Genomic DNA, 20,748 nt, shown 5'->3' on the forward strand with positions numbered 1-20,748 from the left:
CCGCATCCCTAATGGTTCCGCTGCACGAAGGCCACAGGACTGTCTCCCTGGAGCCTGGTGGCAAGAACTAGGGTGTCTACTGACCACTGATGGGGCGTGCGTGGAAAGGAACTAGCCCCCCCTCACCCAACCCTCTGTGTTCATAGGTTGTAGCAGGCAATTACATTAAACAGGGGGAAAAGAAAAAAGTAACAGTCATTCAAATTCCCATGTGGGAAAGAGTCAAAAGGTGAATGAACCTTCTGACTGAATGAGACCGACTTGTGCATCGCGACCAGGGGGCTCTGAGCCTGACCCGGTGCTCACCCTCCGGCTGGCCTCTGGGCTGGAGGGAGGGGAACGCCTAGCCCTCGAGGCCCAGGGGCGGGGCGCGGGGAGAGCAGGGCCCACGTGCCCGCATCCGTACAGCAAGGAGCCGCCTTGCTCTCACACGGCCCAGTTTAATCGGGGTGTCGTGCACCCGGTGGGGCAGGTGTGCTCTCTGGGGTTCACCGGTGGGGGTAGGGTGGTCCCTCCGAGGTGGCAGGGGCCAGCTGCCATGGCCGGGCAGGAGACAGCTGGCGCAGCACGTAGGGCCAGAGTCTGGGGTACCGTCGAGGTCAGAGGTCACCGCTCTGGGGCTCCACGTTGCGCGTCTCCCTGGGGTGACCTCGGGACAGCTTGGGGAAGCGGGAAGCCACTTTGGGCCGGCCGTTCTTGTTTAGCGCTTCTCCGGAAGGAGTGATGTCGCTGTAAGACAGAGTGGAGAGAATCGGGGTAAGTCAGGAGTTCTGAGAGCAAATGATCACAGATCGGGCAGCCGTCGTGGGGTAAGGGGTGAGAGGGGAACAGCGGGAGTGGCTCAGGGTCACCGGCTGTTGCCTGGCTGGGCGGCGAGAACAACCTGGAGAAATAAACTTCCTGTCTATCGTGTCCAGCACAGTTGTGGGGCCACAGTTCCGGGCCCTCTTTTAAGTCGATGAAAGAAGGTTCTGGTCTTGGCTTTCTTCTCACCATTTTCACTGATCTTCCAGCAAAGGCACATTTCAAAGTCAAAGAGAAAGAAAAAAACTGCTTTGGAGAACATTGCATTTAAAAGTCAAAAGATGCGAAAACCCAGGAGACGGAATTCTCCTGGAGTTGATCCTAAAAGAATAATCAGAGGTCTGCCCACGTCTGATTGTAAGGGCGTTTACGACAGTACTGTGTGAAAGAGCCAAAAATAGGGAACTACTTGTGAGTCCAATGTGAGGGGCTCGCTGACACTGGATATAAAACCCCTACATTGAGAGGCAGTGGCAGCCCATGAAGAGAAGGGTACAAACGTGTGTTTATGGGCCAGTGAGGGTGTATGCTTCTGCAGACTTAAAAATACTCACAACCTAAAAGTTGAGAGTTATGTTTTATTCATCAGGAATGTTTGGACTTCAAGCCGAGAGACAGCATCTCAAGTGTCCCTGAGAGAACTGCTCCCAGGAGGGGAGGGGGGGAGCCAGGTTGTATATGTTAAAAGAAGTTTTGCAACAAAGGGCAGGTAGTCTGAATGTCAAAAGATTTTTGTTGTGTAAAGAAAACCAGGTATCCCAAGTTAAGGGATTTAGCGCTTTTCTCTGTACAAGAGTCCGGGCTCACTGAAACCATTCCTTTGATGTGCACCTCAGCTGTCTGGGGCCAGTGTCCTGAGTCTCCTAGGGGCTCCCTGTAGGGAGTGCCTGCAGTCTGATGGCTGCTAGATGGTGGGTATTCTTCCCCTCCTGAGTTTCCTCAGGAGGTCACCATCCATAATTACTGATGCCTATGACATCCTTTGTTTATTGATATGGCAGGAAATATCCATTTCTCAATTCCAACCCACGTTAAAGCACAGTAGGGGGGTGGTACAGAAAGCACCTGAAGGGTACACTTGTTTACTCCATGAATCTGTGCATGCACGTGTGCAAGGCACTGGGGCTAAACAGTGAGCAAAACGGATTCTCCCAGGCCCTGTGGAGCTCACAGTCCGAAGGAGGGCTAAAAACATCATGCGTCCGCTCTAAGACTTGGGGTACAAAGCCTGCCCGAGTGGGGAGTCCAAAGCAAGGCAGGGAGTGCCTGGGGTGGGGCCCCGAGGCTCTGGGCACAGGAACACTGGGTGGAGGGCTCCAGAAGGTGGGGGTCCATGTTCTGGTTACATCTGAAGTGCCCGCTGCCAAGGTCACTGCTCCAGGCACACAGGGCCAGGGCTGGGGCTGTCAATGTAGAGGCGGTGAACTTGGTCTTATTTCCCACAGCTGCTATAACACATTTACTACCACACTTGCGTGGTTTATTACAACACACTGAGATGTCTTACAGTTCTGGAGGCTGGCAGTCCCCAGTGGGTCTTATGAGGCTACGTTCAAGATGTACCACTTGGAGCCAGCAGTGTGTGTGGTCAGTCGTGTCTGACTCTTTGTGACCCCACGGACTGTAGCCTGCTAGACTCCCGGGTCCATGGGATTTCCCAGGCAACAATACTGGAGTGGGTTGCCATTTCCTTCTCCAGGGGATCTTCCCGACCCAGGGATTGTACCTGCATCTCCTGCATTGGCAGGTGGGTTCTTTACCGCTGAGCCACCTGGTCAGAGAGTCAATTCCTAGGTAAGTTGATAAGAAATCTGGGGTTCTCGAGGAGGAGGAAAGGACAAACGTCTTTTTTTTCCTCTACCTTCCTTAGTCTTAGTCACCTACAACGTTTTTTTCTTTAAGCCCAGAACTGATGATTACACAACAAACAACTCAGCTTAAACTCTGTACTAAGGATTATATAACAATGAATCCCTCTTGAGGACAGTTTCTCCTTCCTGAAAACCTTCTGACTGATCCTGTTATCTTAAAATGTATATTATGGGAGTGGGTCTGGTAAGATCTTTACAACCTTGAGACATTCTTTTGATTTACTGTAATAACCAATTAAAACACTCTTCATCCCCATTCTGATGTCTATGTCAGAAGCTTTCTCTCTCCCTTTTCATACTTTAATAAAACTCTGCTACACAAAAGCTCTTGAGTGATCAAGCCTGGTCCCGAAGCTCAATCTCCTTTGGAGATCACGAATCCGACATCGTTCACCATAAGCTGTCACTGGGAAGCCCTGGAAGGCTCTAAGGGAGAGTCTAAAGGCCAGAAGCTGGCCTTTCCAGCTTCTACAGGCTGCCGGCACTCTAAGGGTCACAGCGCCTGCCTCCAGCTGCAAAGCTCTCTCACCCTGCCCTCCTGCCCAGCTGGGTGGTGAGGGCCCGTGGTCCCTGGACAAGCCGGCTCCTGGGAGGACTGGAGAAAGGCGGGAGTGGGGGACAGTTATGGGGCCGGGACTCGGGACTTCATTTGTTTCTCCAAAGGCACCTACTGTGTGAGGATTAGTAGAGGGGAGGGGGATGGGGGGGCTGCCACTCAGAGATGGCACTGTGGGAGTGAGGAGAGAGTTCACTGCATTTTCTCAGGCAGGTGTCTTGTCAGCTTTGAGCCATGGCTTCTAGGGTAGAATAAATATTTATCCAAAAGAACAGAAATCAGGATCTGGAAGTGCTCTCTTTGCACTCCCATGTTCACTACAGCCTGATTCACAACAGCCAAGATGTGCAATTATTAATAACTTAGATCTCTATGAATGGATTAAAAAAAAAAGTTTCATCCGTACCAAGCAATATTCAAGCCTTACAAGAAAAAAGGAAATGCTGACATATGTGATAGTATAGTGTCCTCCTGCTAAGTGAAATAAGCCAGTCACAAGGACAGATAACTGTATGATTCCAATTATAGCAGGTGTCCGAAACAGTCAAACTCCAGAACCGAAGGGTGGACGGTGAGGGAGGGGTGAGTAGGGAGTTACTAACCGACAGGCAAAATGTCTCAGTTGAGTAAGTTCTAAACTCAAAATGGACTAAAGATCAGATACTATAAAACTCCCAGAGGAAAACTCGGGCAGAACACTTTCATAAATCACAGCAGTATCTTATCTCCTAGAATAATCAAAATGAAAACAAAAATAAACAAATGGGACCTAGTGAAACTTAAAAAGGTTTTTTTGCACAGCAAAGGAAACCATAAATAAAACCAAAAGACCACCCACAGAATGGGAGAACATATTTGCAAACAAAGCACCCAACAAAGGATTAATCCACAAAATTTACAAACTGCTCACGTTGCTCTATGTCAAAAAAAAAACCAACCCAATCAAAAAATGAGCAGAAGACCTAAGTAGACATTTCTCCAAAGAAGACATACAGATGGCCAAGAGGTACATGAAAAGATGTTCAATATTGCTAGTTATTAGAGAAATGCAAATCAAAATTACAATGAGGTGTCACCTCACACTGATCAGAATGGCTAACATCAAAAAATCCATGAACAATAAATGCTGGAGAGGGTAGAGAGAGAAGGTAGCCCTCCTACACTGTTGGTGGGAATGTAACTTGGTATAATCACAATGGAGAACGGTATGGCGGTTCCTTAAAAATAGAAAAATAGAGCTACTGTATGACCCTGCAATCCCATTCCTGGGCATTTATCTGGACAAAACCATAATTTGAAAAGATATATGCAACCTAATATTCACTGCAGCACTGTTTACAACAGCCAAGACATGGAAGCAACCTAAATGTCCATTAAGAAAGGAACAGATAAAAAAATGTGTGTGTATGTATATATATATATATAAATATATATACATGTAATGTATATATCATTAATGCATACATGTATACATACATTAATGTATATATGTTATATTAACATAAAGGTATATGTGTGTCTATATGTACACATACACACAATGGGATATTAGCTGTAAAGAATGAAATACTGTGATTTGCAGCAACGTGGACAGGCCTAGAGATTATCATACTTAGTGAAGGAAGTCAAAGACAAATATCATGTGGTATCACTTACATGTAATCTAAAAAATGATACAAATGAACTTATTTACAAAACAGAAACAGACTCAACAAGTCTGTTTTTCAACAGACTTGAAAAACAAACTTATGGTTACCAAAGGGGAAGCGTGTTTGGGGGCGGGGGGTGCAAATTAGGAATTTAGGATTAATGGATACACACTGCTGCTGCTGCTAAGTCGCTTCAGTCGTGTCCAACTCTGTGTGACCCCATAGACGGCAGCCCACCAGGCTCCCCCGTCCCTGGGATTCTCCAGGCAAGAACACTGGAGTGGGTTGCCATTGCCTTCTCCAATGCATGAAAGGGAAAAGTGAAAGTGAAATCGCTCAGTCGTGTCAGACTTGTCCCGACCCCATGGACTGCAGTCTACCAGGCTCCTCCATCCATGGGATTTTCCAGGCAAGAGTACTGGAGTGGGGTGCCATTGCCTTCTCCGGATACACACTACTATATGTAAAATAATCAACAAGGACCTACTATATAGCACAGGAAACTCTACTCAATATTCTGTAATGACTTATATGGGAAAAGAATCTTTAAAAAATGAACACATACCTGAAACTAAAACATTGTAAATCAACTATATTCCAATATAAAATTAAATTTTAAAAAAGGTGAGTAAGTTCAAGATCTGTACAACACTACTTACAGTCAACAGTCCTGTATTTAATTTTTTAAATTGGACTGTAATTGTTTTACAATATTTCTGCTGTACGACAACGTGAATCAGCTACATATATCCCCTTCCTCTTGAGCCTCCCTCCCCTTCCTGGATCATCAGAGTGTGGAGCTGAGCTCCTTGTGTTATACAGCAGCTTCCTGCTAGCTATGGGTTTTACACCTGGGGGTGCTGGGGGCTGGTGTGTGTGTGTCTGTGTGTGAATGCTGCTCTCTCAATTGTGTGTGTGTGTGAACGCTGGTCTCTCAATTCCTCGTCCTTTACAGCCTTTGTGAGCCACCCGCACTACTGAGATTTAAAGGAGCGGTGTGTTTCTCACCTGGCCCCATCAATAGAAATCAGGCCACCAAGAAGCTCTCTCTACCTCCTGCTGACTATGTTGTTATAATAAAGCGGGCTGGTGACTCTGGGTCTGGGCAGGAACAGAACCACTGAGCAAGGCAAAATTACATTCCTCATCTACCCGATTCTGTTTTAATATGGGAGGTCTGTCTACCCCCCAAGGCTTCCATGGTGGCTCAGGGGTAAAGAATCTGCCTGCCAATGCTGGAGACATGGGTTCAATCCCTGGGTTGGGAAGATCTCTTGAAGAAGGAGATGATAACCCACTCCAGTATTCTTGCCTGGGAAATCCCATGGACAGAGAGAGGAGCCTGGCGGGCTACAGTACAAGTGGTTGCAAAGAGTCGGACAAGACTGAGCACACGTCTACCCCAATTTTGCAGACAAGAAGGGGGGTATGGCCCCACCTCCATCATAAGAATACATCCTAAAGGTGTATGGAATAACAGAAACTCCACATTCAAAGTCAGAAAACCTAGGTGCCTTCACTTAGACCCCTTAGGGCCTTAGAGGAAGATACATCACCTCCCCAAGACTCAGTTTTCTGATCTGTGAAATGGGTATAATATTGGTTCTTCACTGTTCATGTATCATTCAACACGTATGAATTAAGTCTGTTATAAATAGGAATATAACTGGCTGTTTCAAGATCCCAGGATCTCTGAAATAAAATTCAGAGGCATAGGCAAATTCTAGCCAGCAAAATCTTAAGAACTCTGATGGCTGAGGCATCAATATATCAAGGGAAGTGGGTAGAAGCTTTTATAAAGATTTTACAAACTACAGAAATATACCTCCAGGGACTTCCTTGGTGGTCCAGTGGTTAAGACTCCATACTTTCACTGTACAGGGTGTGGGTTAGATCTATCCCACAAGCAGCATGGCATGGCCAAAAAAAAAGAAAAGTAATATACCTCCCATTCCTTTTCCCAGCACAGCTCAAGTCTTCCATCTGTCTGTCCTGGGGGCAGGAGACAGAGAAAGAAACCTTCTCTGAAGAGACCAGACTAAGTTTTCTGGAAGAGGAGTCCTAAACTTTACAGAGACAGAAGAGACCTGGGATTTGGCAGGGCTGTTTGGAGACAGCTTAAGGAAATAAGTGAGCAAACAGGTGGATCCATCAGGGAACAAGGGTGGAAAATCGTGACGCTCCTGTAAAGGAAGATCAAACCACTGTTTCCCTTGAGATAAGGCCAGACCCTGTGCTAAACTCTGGGGACATCAAGACAACAGTCAGTTTCTACCCTCAAGCTGCTCAAAACAGGGGCAAGGGTGGGAGAGGGGGAAATAAATGATGAAATGAAGAATATACACAGCAGCAGAGTCAGGGGCTGGGAGGGTCTCTGGAAGGGGCCTGAGCACTGAGGTAGCGGGGTGGTGGGGGAGGTAAGCAAGGCTCAGTGGAGTAGAGGGGGAGGCAAAGGGCTTTCTGGGCAGGAAGAGCAGCCAGCAAAAGGCTCCACGGGGAGCAAGACAGGTGGTGGGGCCTGCCGCTGCCCAAGTCTGGTGGGCCAGGAAGGCCTCCAGATGATGTAGACACCTCTGGTCTACATGAGTTCTACAAACTACCTTTTCAAAGGTGGGGACCCAGTCAGCCTGTGGCAAGCGATGACTTTTTTTTTTTTTTTTTGGCCGCATCACAAGCATGCAGGATCGTGGTTCCTCCACCAGGGACCAAACCTGCAACCCCTGCAGTGGAAGTACAGAGTCCTAACCACTGGACTGCCAGCCAAGAAGGCCCGAGATGACTTAATGGCAACCAACCTCAACCTCAGGTTGTCAATTTGCCAACTAAGGACATAATACACATGACTACAATCCAACTATTTGCATGGCCGCTGATGCTAACAGTAGTAATAGACTCTCAGAATAAAAGCCACTGTTAAAGTGTGATGCACTTAGGTTAGGGGAGGTCTTACTACTTTGCTTGTGGTTTCTCTCGCTCAGAGAACACTCCCTCTGGGACAAGTTCCACACACGGGACTGTCAGAACCAATGGTCTAGATGGCCTTGAGGCTCCTCTGGTACCAGGGTCAGTGATGGTGTAGCACGCCACATCGGGGATGTGATTCTCAGGGCCATGGCCTCTTTATCCTGGAGACCAGGGTCACCCCGCCCAGGGCTGTGATGGGAACATGGAGCCATGTTTCTTGAATACTGCCTTTATCATCTTTGATGTTTTCAACCCCCTACCCCCCATGATCTTCACACCTCCTATGTAATACCCAAGATTTTTCTTTACCTCTGTTTTCAGGTTACTTTGGCTTATGCAAAATCATCCATAAACATGGATTTAAGCATACTAATACTAAATTAAAAAAAAAACATTTCCTGTATATCACCACTGGCTCATTTACCACCCCAAATGGTTGTTAACTCCTTCAAAATGTGTATTCTTGGTAACATGGTTAAATCCCAAAGGCTTTCTGCTAAATGACAGAAGCCAGACTCAGAGGCTACACCCCACCTGATTCCATTCCTAAGACATTCTGGAAAAGGCAAAAGTATAGGGACAGAAGCCACAGCGGCGGGTGCCAGGGACGGGCTACAGACAGGCACTGGGGGGTGGTTCTGGGGGTTGTTCTTGGTGGTGACATGACCCTGCATATCTGCCAAAACTCACAGAACTATATAATAAAAAGGGGAAATGCTACCACATATAAATTTTACTTCAGTCTTAAGAAGCCTGGCTGAGAAAGGCTGTATTTAAAAATCTCCGCCTTTTCTGCATGAAGGAGCGCCTTGCATCCACTCTGGGTCTCCCAGGAGACAGTGACCTCACCCTCTTCCACAGCTAGGAAGGGCAGGGACCATGGGGACAGAGATCTCGGACTCTGTCATTTACCAACTGACTGCCTGGATGGTCACTGATGCTCCCTGGGACTGAGATTCCTCACCTGTAAGAAGGGATCGCATCACAGTGAAAAGACAACTCAATCAACAAATGGGCAAATACTCAATACACAGAGGACCAACAAGCACATGAAAAGATGCTCAACGTCCTTATCAGGAAATGTATATCAAAACCACAACAGGAGGGACTTCCCTGGTGGTCCAGTGGTTAAGAATCTGCCTTCCAATGTGGGGGAAGGTCATCCCTTGTCAGAGAACTAAGATCCCATATGCTTTGAGGCGACTAAGCCTGAGTGCCATAACTCTCTAGCCTGTGTGCTTTCAATAGAGAGAAGCCGTGCACCGCATGAGGCCACGCGCTTCAAAGAAGACCTCACGAGCTGCAACTAAGACCTGACACAGCTAAAAATAAACACTTAAAAAACCCCGACAACATAAGATAACACTTCACACCCACTGGGATGGTGACTGTTGAAAAGACCGATGATGATAAGTGCCAGCACAGATGGGGGGAAATCAGAACCCGGCCACACTGCCGATGGGGACATTAAATTGTGCAGCTTTGGAAAACAGTCTGGCAATTCTTCAGATGGTTACACACAGAATGACCATGTGACCCGGTGATTCTTCTTGGTATATACCCCGGAGAAATGAAAACATGTCCACGTAGAAACTAGTACATGAGTGCTGAGAACAGCATCATTCATAACAGCCAGAACTTAGAAATAATTCAAATGTGTGTCAGTGGAATGGATGAACAGAACGTGCTTTATCCACACAATGGAATTTTACTCAGCCACAGGAGGCATGAATCGTTGAAGGTGCTGAAGGTGGCAGAATATACCACACACCAAAAAGCCACTCTGCACCTTCCCATTTTTCATTAAAGCAGGAGACGGAATTCCCAAGTGAAAGACGTCCTCACCATATCAGAAGGAAAGTCACGTTCTCATTGTCGAGGATGAGAAGTTGAGGTGGAGAGAATTCTGTACAAATAGGTCTTGTTAAAATTACTGTCTTCCTTGGCCCTACTCACATAGTTTAGTTACTTTTTCACAATTGACCCTTTCTGTTCATGTAATATAAAATCAGCTCAAGAAACAGCAGGTAGGTCTGGCCAGGCCATTTCTTTGAGTCTTCACTTCCTTACTAAGGTTCCCATGTCACATGACCCTTCTACAAACCTGGATGAGCTTCCCCTGTTCTTCCATCTTATGTCAGTTTGATTAAGACAAGGAGATCAAACCAGTCAATCCTAAAGGAAATCAACCCTGAATATCCATTGGAAGGACTGCTGCTGAAGCTGAAGCTCCAATACTTTAGCCACCTGATGCGAAGAGCTGGCTCATTAGAAAAGATCCTGATGCTGGGAAAGATTGTGGACAGGAGGAGAAGGGGGTGACAGAGGATGAGATGGTTGGATGGCATTACTGACTCAATGGACATGAGTTTGAGCAAGCTCTGGGAGTTAGTGATGGACAGGGAAGCCTGGTATGCTATAGTCCATGGGGTCACAAAGAGCTGGACACAACTTAGTGACTGAACAACAACAAAGGTGAAAAACCCCAAGAGAGAAGAGAGACAACACTGCCCTCTCCATGCACTACATGGAAGAACCTTGCAGCTGTGCTCAGTGAAAGATGCCAGATGCAAAAATCCACATTATGATTCTATTTGTATGGAAGTCCAAAACAGGGCAATCTCTAGAGACAAAGTAAATGTGTGTAGTTTCCAGGAGCAAGGAAGGTGTGGGCTTTCTCTTCTAAGTGATAAAAATGTACTAAAAACAGTGGCAATGGCTGTGTATATGTGTGAATATACTAAAATCTACTGATTAAAAAAGTTTAATTATTTGGCTGCATCGGGTCCTAGTTACAGTCTGTGGGATCTTGGTCGCGCTATGTGGGATCTTTCATTGCAGTGCACGGACTCTCTAGTTGTGGTGCACGGGCTCAGTAATTGTGACACAGGCTTAGCTGCCCCACGGATGTGGGATTTTAGTTTCCCGACCAAGGATTGAACCACATCCCCTGCATTGCAGGGTAGATTCTTAACCACTGGACTGCCAGGGAAGTCCCTACAATCTATTGACTTGTATACACTTTAAATGGGTGAATTGTATGTGAACTATATTAAGGCTGCTTTTAAAATGGCACATGTTAAAAAAACAAAAAAGAAGAGTATTACAGGATCTTCTCTGGCAGGCTGTTGACAGCTGAGGGATGTACTCTGTGCTTGGGTGGCTAGATGGCCAGAGAGGATGCTTAGTAAATGTCCCCTCTCTTCACCTGCTTCTCAACTCGGCTTTGGCCAACCTCCAGCATGGCTCACTCTGTCTCTGAGGGAACTGTGCCCAGTCATCACTGAGCCCTGTCATCCCTGTGGGGCTGCTGGAGCCATTTCTGGGGCTGTGAAGTGTTAGTCCTGGAGGCTCAGTTCCAACCAGCGGGCAGGAAACCAGGAAGGCAATGGTGCCGTGGCTTCCTTCCCCAAACCCGCAAGATGCTAGCTCTCCTGAGCCGCAGGGACCCCTCTGTCACAGGGCTGGGGAGCTCTCTGGGGATGTGGCTTCCCCAGGGCTTGACACCTTATACCTGACACAGCTCAGCTAGAACCGGGCCTTCAGCTGGAAGGCGGTGGACAAACAGCCTCCTGAGGTCTGATGGCTGCCCACGGAGACAGCCCAGACATCCCCAGGGTACCCCCTTCCTCTCCTCTCCTGCAGGGATGGGGGACCAGAGCTGAGCCAATGAGCCCCCTCATCCTGCCTGGTCTCCCATTCCTGAGATGCGTTCGGCGTTTGTTCAGAAACTCGCTCCCCAGTGCCTGCCACCATCAAGCCATCAAGGGAGTCCAAGCCTGTGGAAGCAGCCCCTGCCAGGAGCCCTGGAGAGGGGAGGACTGTTCCTTTTAATAAGCCTCTGGGGGCACATTGGCATGGTGTTCCCGTTCCCAGCACACAGGTGAAATTGATCCCATGGTCTCAACCACTCATCAGTGAAAGTGACCTCAAGGAGAGATTTGCTGTTCATTTCACTTAGGAAGTGGCTTTCGAGGGCCGGTCAATACTTCATTTGCTGGGAGCTGCCATCTGAGCGGCTGTGCCTTCAGCACTGATGGTCTGATCTTTGGGAACAACTTGAACTGGGGAGGGCACATCTATCACCAGGAGACCGCACACCCCATTTTAGCAAACCCCGTACTATATTCTCAAGATCTTTCTCGCGTGATTTCAGTAGTGCTCTGATGGAATTGCTGCTCTCTGTTGACAGATTTCTAACATTTCAGCTTTCAGCTTTGCTACCCCAAGTTCTGGCCTGGGGGTTAAACATGCACAAGTTAAAAAGGGAAGGAGAGGATCACTTATATGGTGATCCAGTGGCTAAGACTCCGTCCACGCTCCCAGTGCAGGAGGCCTGGGTTCCATCCCCGGTCAGGGAACTAGAGGCCACACGTGGCAACTGAGACCCGGCATAGCCAGATTTTCAAAAAGGGCAGCGGGGAGCAGGAGGGTATAGAGAACCCTCTCATCATTAACAAAAGTTAAAGAGGAGTGACCCAGGCTCACTGTAGGGGGAGAAATGGTACCAGTGTGCACAGGTACGAAGAAGGGAACAACCGAAACAGCCTGTAATCCTGCCCTCCGTGGGCGACAGCTGTTCGTGCAAGACTAGGTTTTCCAGGTCACTTTCTATGTGCATTTCTCATAGTGGATCTTTCAATATAAAAAATGGTAACTTCCTCGAGAGACCTGCTTTGAAATCTGACATCCTTTTAAATCAAAGCATCCTGCTCACAGAATGCCACAGATGTTGGTGATGTGTCCTAGAAAAGACTGGTGACCGTGACGATATGTAAGTCTACCAGGTCCGCTCACGGTGGGCTTGCTATGTGGCAGGTGTAGGGCTCAGCAGTGTTACTTTACGAAGCTCTCCCTCCCAGCAACCCTGGGAGGGAAGGTCTCTGTTTCATATGTGAAAACTCAAGAAGCTGCCGTGGAGGGTGGCTTCCTGAGCTGCAGGGACTTGTGTGATGTCGCACAAGTCCTATGTCACAGAGCAGGATGGAAGTCCAGGCCCGTGTTCTCAGCCTCTGGGCTGGGTGGCAGGTGACAGGGCAGTATTTGCAGGGGTGGGGGTGGGGTGGGGGGGGAAGGCACTAAGGCTCTGGGAAGACTCTACAGTTTGTGATTTTACTTGCCTCGAGTGAGCCTTTTCATGCTCCACCCACCCCCATCTCTGCATCTTCTCTATAGTCACCTATTTTTAAGAAATTTCTTAGTCTTGTTCTCAGCAAAGGCTCTTAATCTATGGTTGCCATTCACACAAGGGGCTGTGGGGTTAAACAGGACAACCTAGGGGATGCTCTCTGTCAATGCGGGCTTGGGGGGCAGGACTGGCAGGGGCTGCCTCATGGACAGAGGATCGTGGCGGGGGCGGGGGCTGCAAGAGGGGTGGAACCTACTTTGAAGGTACAGCTTCTAAAGATCTGATGGACCTGGGAGCCATGGGACAGAGATGAGCCCCAGAGACAGGGAACCCTGTTGTGGGACTGGTGCAACCCCGCCCTGGGAGGAGGATCCTGAGGAAAGAACCCAGACGGGATGAGGCAAAGCAGCAGGGTTGGGATGACGCGCCACAGGTGCTGAAGAGACCGCATCCCTAAGGCTCCATGACCAATCGGATGGGGCAGTGAGAACGGGTTTCATTTGTGCTTGGAAAGTGGCTGAGCTTGGGTGGGGGATGGGGGGGAGGTACAGAAAGTGACAGGTGGATGGGGGGCAGGCATGTCCCTAGGATAAATTATGCTATTAAAAATGTAAAGATGCATTCGGCCAAGTTTGCCAGGAAGATCATGCAAGTCCACACACACACTGTACTGTCTACCCGTGAGCTCGGACATGCCAGCTTTAATCCCTTCATGGAACAAACTATGATGGATGAGATTCTGATCATTACAAGTGGCCCTGAGGCTGACGTGGCTGCACTGGGTGCCTGGCTGGGAGCCTCTGCAGTTACAGCTCCTTTTATCCAGAGTGGGGTGTTACCCAGAGTTGGGGTTCCGGGGTTCCTAATCTGACTCGACTGACATTTCAAAAGGTCTGTATACGTCATGTCCTAGGTTGGGGATCTTACCCGAGAGGCTCTTTGGAAAAGGGGCTAGATGATTCTCGCTCTTGCCCTCTAGGACCCCTCTGTCAGTCCTTCATGAAGCCCCCTCTCTGAATCCCACCCCTGACCCCTTCTCAGTCCCCTTCTCACACGTCAGCCCACATCACATCTCCATGGTAATCACTGCTCATCCCCTCATGGCTGCTCCTCCCCATCACAAAGTCCAGGCCAAACCCCATGCTAATTAAGCTGAGCAGCAGAGCTGGGGGAACAGAAGCCCAGGATGGGGCTACTGGCTGTATTTTCAGTTCATAGCTAACCCTACCCGGCCCCACCCACAGGAGTGACTTTCATTTCTTTCCTCTTCCCAGACCATCCCCGACCCGCCATGCCTGGCAGTTCACCCAGAAATGGGGTGCTCTGGCTCCTTTCCTCCCCCTGACACAGGATCACGCGGCCCTGCTCCTACTGAAGGCCAACCCCTCCGAGCATCCTGGGCCTGGGTCCTCTCCTCGTCTCTGTCAACAGCGCCTATGTGGGATTTCATCCAGACCCAGGGGATCACACGTGTCTAAATGCCAGAGAGTCCCAGACTTACACGTTAGCCTTGCCTGCCTTTGAGTTCCGGAGTTAATGGACCCAGTGGAATTTTTGGCATTTCCACGTGGATGTTTGATAGGCATCCCTGTCTTGAACGTGGCCCAAATGCGAATTCTGATCTTCCCCATCAAACTTCTGTTCCTTCTCTGGTCTTCGCTTTAGTAACTGCTGCAGTTCCCCCACCCTATTCATTGCACAAACCAGACCCTAACACATCACCTTGGCTTCTCCCTTATATCCCTGACCCCATCCAATGGGCCCACCCCATGGGCCCTTCGGGCTCCGCCTGTAGATACACATTCAGCGGTCCACTCTGCTCTAACATTGTAGGTCCGACCACCACCTCCTGTCTGGACACTTAGGACAGATTCCCATGTGCTCTCTCTGCTTCTTCTTGATTCCTCTGCAACTCAAAGTCACCCCACCGTTTCCCCTCCTGCATGGCTTCCCTCTGCACTCAGTCAAATCCTTACAACTCGTCCTTACCTCCTCCAGCTGCACTGGGACCCCCTGGCTTGCTCGGAAGTCCTCCTCCGAGTCTCACTTAAGTCACTGCCAGTGACTCTCTTTTGGTTTCTTTACAGCACCTGTCATTCTCTGAAGCGGCATCTTTACCACCCTCTTCCCAGTGCCTAGAATTGTGCCTGGTCCACTTAACCTTTTGGGTAATGTCAAAGGGGCCTGTAAACACCAAGCTCATCCCCACCAGACTTGTCCTCCTGGTTGAACAGTGCTTTGTCCTCACCCAGAGGAGGTGGCAGCGTGTTCCATAAGAACCCGGGCCTCAGAATCAGAAAGCCCCAGGTTGATATCTGACTCTGTAACGTACCAGCTGTGTGACTGTGAAAAAGTCATTCAATGCCTCCGTGGTTCAATTTGAAAAGACAAGTAATGACCCATATTCACTTCTCTGATAGAAAGCAGAGGAGGTGATATCACTTTTATGAGACTGGGAATAAGAAAAATAACAGCCTCCAAAGCATCACCCAGGTCTGTCCCTTCAGGCAGAAGCTACAGTGGTTATAACAGGAGGGCTGCAGAGAGAACACTGGGCTGGGATACGAGTTGGAGTGAACAGATCTAATGCCATTTGCAGAAATATGTAAAGACAGAGCTGTGACTCCCTTAAACGACAGGTGGACTGGGAGGAGGTGGGGAATGAAATGTCCAGAGTGTGTGCGGGGCTCCTATGAACCAACCAGAAAGAGGCTACAGCCCAGCAGCACGCGGGGAAAGGATACCGAGAGCGCTCGACAGTAGAAAAGCAAACAGGTTTTTAGGTTTTTCAGTAATTCTGCTATTTGTTGAAGCCCTACTACGTGCCCCGTTGCAGATGGAGCCCCTGCTCTTGGGGAGGTGTCTTTGGGGGCCCAGGCACCATCTCCTCTCACCTGAACCACCCCACCCCGCTCCGGCCCAGGCACCATCTCCTCTCACCTGAACCACCCCACCCCGCTCCCTCCCATGTTCTGCCTGCTGCTACTCTCCTCTGGGGTGAGCGATCCGGCTGACAAAACAAGCCAGATCACGGTGCTCTTTTGCTCCAAACTTGCCAGTCTTCTACCTTCTGTGGACACGATGCTCTCCCAGGCCATCGCTGACCAGGCAGTCTCCTTCCCCGCTCCACCCCCAACATCAGGGCTCCTCAGCAGAGCTGGGCAAACGCCTGCCCCAGGGCCTTTGCAGTTACTTTGTCTCTTCACTCCCACAGCAAGGAGGGCTCTTGGCCTGGCTCTCTCCCTCCTCCTCCAGGTCTTTCCTCTTCGGGATGTTCTCAGGGCCGCCTTCCCTGCCGCCGCCCTCTCCCCCACCCCCTACCCCACACCCACTTGGTGTGTTATGTTGATGAGGGTCTGGTTCCTGACTGTAACTCAGCATGTAGAGACAGGAGTGCTCAGTGACCACTTGGGGAATGAATGAGTCCTGCTGGGGGACCCAGCACATCCAGAGTCACCCTCATTAGTCGTCCCAGCAAAAGGTGAAAGACGGCCTTTAGCAAGCTCTGATATGGATACTGAGATGTGAGGGGGCTGTGAGTTCACACATGTGCATGTTTACACACACAAATATATACTTGTGCACACCCTCTGACTCAGGAATGCCACTTCTAAGTGCCACTCCTGCAGAGGCAGTGTGGTTTCTAATGAGGAAGCGTGGAAACACCCTGCCTGGAGGCAGAGAGACATTAAATGCACGATGGCGCCTGTGTAAACAGCAGAGCTGCCGTCACAAAGGATGCAACGTGCACGGACAAGAAAACATCTCCAGGGTACGATCATGCGAAAACAACAGCTTACAGAACAAGACAGAGGAGGATCCTGTTTTTATGAAAAAATGAAACCTCAAAATGCAGGTGCACATAAATAGGCATCTAACTGCAGAGACCAGAAGGACGGGGGCATGCATGCACGCTGTCTCTCAGTGGTGTCCAACTCTCTTTGCGACCCCGTGGACTGTAGCCCACCAGGCTCCTCTGTCCATGGGATTCTCCAGGCAAGAGTACTGGAGTGGGTTGCCATGCCCTCCTCCAGGGGCTCTTCCCCATCCAGGGATCGAACCTGTGTCTCCTGCATTGGCAGGAGAGTTCTTTACCACTGAGCCACCAGGGGAGCCCTGAAGGACAGTGGTGAAGGGCCCTATTTGTGCTTGTTCTGTATATTCACGTTATTTAAACCCTTTCAATTAGAACATGTCACTCATTTAATGAAAAACACAATTAAGAAACACAACAGTCCCCGAAAAAGCTGCTGAGCTGCTGCCTGGAGACCCCCACCTTCTCCAGTTTCCTTCTCCCGCCCGGGGATGGCACGCACACCAGCTGGGACAGGCTGAAGCCACCCAGAGCCGAGCGAAACTGGGGCAGGCTCCACTAGCAAGAGCGCATCTAAACGAGTTTTTAGTGACCAGATCTGCCGGTAACCTGTTCAATTCATCACCCCTCAGCAAGCCCCGGGAAGACCGAACCGTCCCCTCTGCCTCCCTTGTCGCTCAGACTCCAGCCCTGGTGCATTTCCATCCATGTTTGCCCCACTCTAAACTTTGCCCTCGTGCATAGCCTGGGTGAGGACCTCCAGTCAACAGTGGTCTCGGAGAGTCTCCGTCTTTACTCCCGAGTCCCCGTCCTCCGGCACTGCCCCTAGGAAGAACTGCAGTCGGGCACTGACTAAGGATTCAAAAAACCCCAGAAGGATCCCAGAGCTGGGAGCCAGGTGTCCATGACCACCCCAGCCTGCATCCCTAGGCCCAGCCTGCATGATGTGGTGGTTCTGATGAGAGACGGCTAATGGTGTCAGAATGGTCACCTCTAACTAGGTTTAGACAACTTCTTGAGACAGAGGGCTATGATCAGTAGCTCACTCCCCTGATTATAGCCCTTCAAAGGCTGTCCACTGCACTCTGAATAAATCCCACGCTCCCTACAGCCTGCTGCCAAGGCCACTGTGCTTAGTCACACTCAGTCGTGTCTGCTCTTTGCAACCCTATGGACTGTAGCCCACCAGGTTCCTCTGTCCACGGGATTCTCCAAGCAAGAATACTGGAGTGGGTTGCCATGCCCTCCTCCAGGGGATCTTCCCATCCCAGGGATCAAACCTGCATCTTCTAGGCTCCTGCTTGGCAGGCAGGTTCTTTACCTCTAGCGCCACCTGGGAAGACCCATACTCCCTCCTATAGCCTGCTGCCAAGGCCACGCCCCCTCCACCAGGGCCACATGGCAGGGGGCAGGGCCTCTGTACTATCCAGCAGTGTGCCAGGCCAGGGCTGAGAGCCGCAAACATAAAGACCAGCTAAAGAGAGAAGAGGGACTTCCCGGCTAGTCCAGTGGCTAAGACTCCGAACTCCCAGTGCAAGGGACCCACGTTTGATCCCTGGTCAGGGAACTAGATCTCATATATGGCAACTAAGAGTTCACATGCTACAACCAAAGATCCTATATGCCGTAACTAAGACCCAGTGCAGCCAAATAAATAAATACTTTTTAAAAGAGAGAACAAAAAAAACCAACCAAACAAACAAAAAAACAACAAAACAAACAAACAAACAAAAAATGAGAGAGAGAACAATGCCCTTTTGTCTCTGGGGTCACAGGTGGGTTTCTGATGGGTTGGCGAACTGGTGGAACACTGGATTAGTGTCAGAACTTCCTGACGAAATGATTTGAACCATCCTTGGAAGAGGGCAGATGTGAGCACAGTGCATGGAGTTTTGCTGGTGGAAGAGACTCGTGGAGGGTCCCCAGTGGTTTCTGATACTTTCCCGGCAGCTATGGACCCTGGTTTCATCATTCCAGGTCAGGCATCATGACCAGAAGATGAGGAAGCTCTGCTTCCCCCACCAGGATGCACTCACTTAGGAGCACAGATCCTTCGTCCTGAGATGGAGAAACACTTAGATCACTTTCCACTGCGCCCTAAGCCTTTCTACCTCTGTGAGTCAACTGGAGATTTATTTCCACTTCCGTATAACAGGCAATACTGAGTTTCCTTCACAGAGTCTTCTTCCCAGAGTCTGTTATGAAAATGTAATTTGAATTGAGAGGTCCCATTAAAAAAAAAAAGTAGCTCTGTCTTCCTAAAAAAGAAAATAAGGCAAAAGATATTCCTTCCTCCACCTTCTTTATATTAACTCTTTGGTTTCAATGTACTTTTTAAACAAAATTATTTCATTTTTTTGAACAAGGAACATAGAAAGTGGTATAAAATGAAAAAGTATATACGCAGAGGAAACATAACAAGCAAATCTCCCTACCCTCATCCTGCGCAGTGACTTTTTAATCTTTCCAGGGCTATCCATCACATGAGCAGCAGCGGTCCCTGACCTTTTTGGCACAAGGGACCAATGTCATGGAAGACAACTCTTCCACAGACTGGGGGTAGGGGAGTCAGGGTGGGGTGGTTTGGGGATGGGTCAAGTTCATCACATTTGTTGTCACTTTATTTCTATTATTACATCATCTCATCCTTGGATCATCCGGCATTAGATCCCAGATTCCTGACATAAAGCATGTACACAGGTGTGTGTATATACATACACACTCACACACAAAATATACATATATTCTTTGCTATTTCTAAAAGTGAAAATGTAGGCACTATGCTACATCTTGCTTTTTCCTCTTAATGATATATCCTGGAGATTTTCTGTATCACTGTACATAGATCAGGGACTTCCCAGGTGGTGTAGTGATAACAAATCCATCTGCCAATGCAGGAGACGTGAGTTCGATCCCTGGGTCGGGAAGATCCCCTGGAGAAGGAAATGGCAACCACTCCAGTATTCTTGCATGGAGAATTCCATGGACAGAGGAGCCTGGGGGGCTACAGTTGGTGGGGTGACAAAGAGTCGGACACGACTGAGTATGCATGCACGCATGCATACATAGATCAGACCCAATCAGAGCCTGGCCAACTTCCTCTCTAATGGGGTTGACAGTAAACATTTCAGGCTTTCCAGGCCCTCTGGTCTCTGTGGCACTACTCAGCTTTGCCTATGAAGCATGCAAGCACCACAGACAGTATGTAAATAAATGGGAGTGACTGTGTCCTAACAAATCTTTATTTACAAAAACAGGCAGTGGGTGGGACTTGGCTCGTGGGCCATGGTTTATTGAGTTCTGTTCTAAACTCTCTGGCTGTCTGATCCCAGCTGGATCTTATCCATCAATGGCTGTATGGTATCACGGAGGCAGGGCTGGCTGGCCCCAAACGCAGGGACCAGGAATGGGCTTTCTCCTCTATGAGCACTTGACAGCAAACAGAAATCAGCCATCTGTTTATCACCCAACACGTTTCGAGCTAAATGCTGGAACAGATTTTGCTTGGTGTCTCCAGTGGCCCCTGAATAGCATCCAGGACACCAAAATGCCAGGCATGGGGACTGCTCTGAGCTGGTTTAGGCAGCTCTGTTCTCTCTCTCTCTTTTTTATTTGGCCACACTGGGTTCTAGCTGGGTCACATGGGATCTTTTGTTGTGGTACACGGACTCGCTCTACTTACGGTGTGCTCGTTCAGTAGTTGCGGCCCATGGGCTTAGTTGCTCCACGGCATAGAGGAATCTTAGTTCCCTGACCAGGGATTGAACCTACATCCCCTGCATTAAAAGATGGGATTCTTAACCACTGGACCACCAGGGAAGTCCTGTGCTCTGTCTTTTCAGAGACATGTGCAGAAGTTGAGAGTGCTAAGGCTGGCTATGGAAGGCCTGGGGTAGGAGAGACCTAGGCTTAGGACTGGGCCCTAGGGCAAGGCCTGAACCTCACTCCAACCCTTCCCAGAG

At 49.1% G+C, this 20,748-nt stretch overlaps 1 protein-coding gene across 2 annotated transcripts in view; it reads right to left on the reverse strand.

Moving 5' to 3' along the window:
- Window positions 1–420: 420 nt before the first annotated feature.
- The window catches only part of SNX29 (sorting nexin 29), a 585,715-nt gene continuing 565,387 nt past the window's right edge, over window positions 421–20,748 (reverse strand). For both annotated transcript variants that reach the window (XM_081560361.1, XM_081560362.1), the window contains one exon: window positions 421–729. In XM_081560361.1, the coding sequence (XP_081416487.1) occupies window positions 600–729 (130 nt within the window). In that variant the 3' untranslated portion in view covers window positions 421–599. The remainder of the gene's footprint in view (window positions 730–20,748) is intronic.

This window comes from Giraffa tippelskirchi, chromosome 13, assembly GCF_054371585.1.
Source record: "Giraffa tippelskirchi isolate mGirTip1 chromosome 13, T2T-mGirTip1v1.2.pri, whole genome shotgun sequence".
In the NCBI taxonomy this organism is placed as follows: Eukaryota; Metazoa; Chordata; class Mammalia; order Artiodactyla; family Giraffidae; genus Giraffa; species Giraffa tippelskirchi.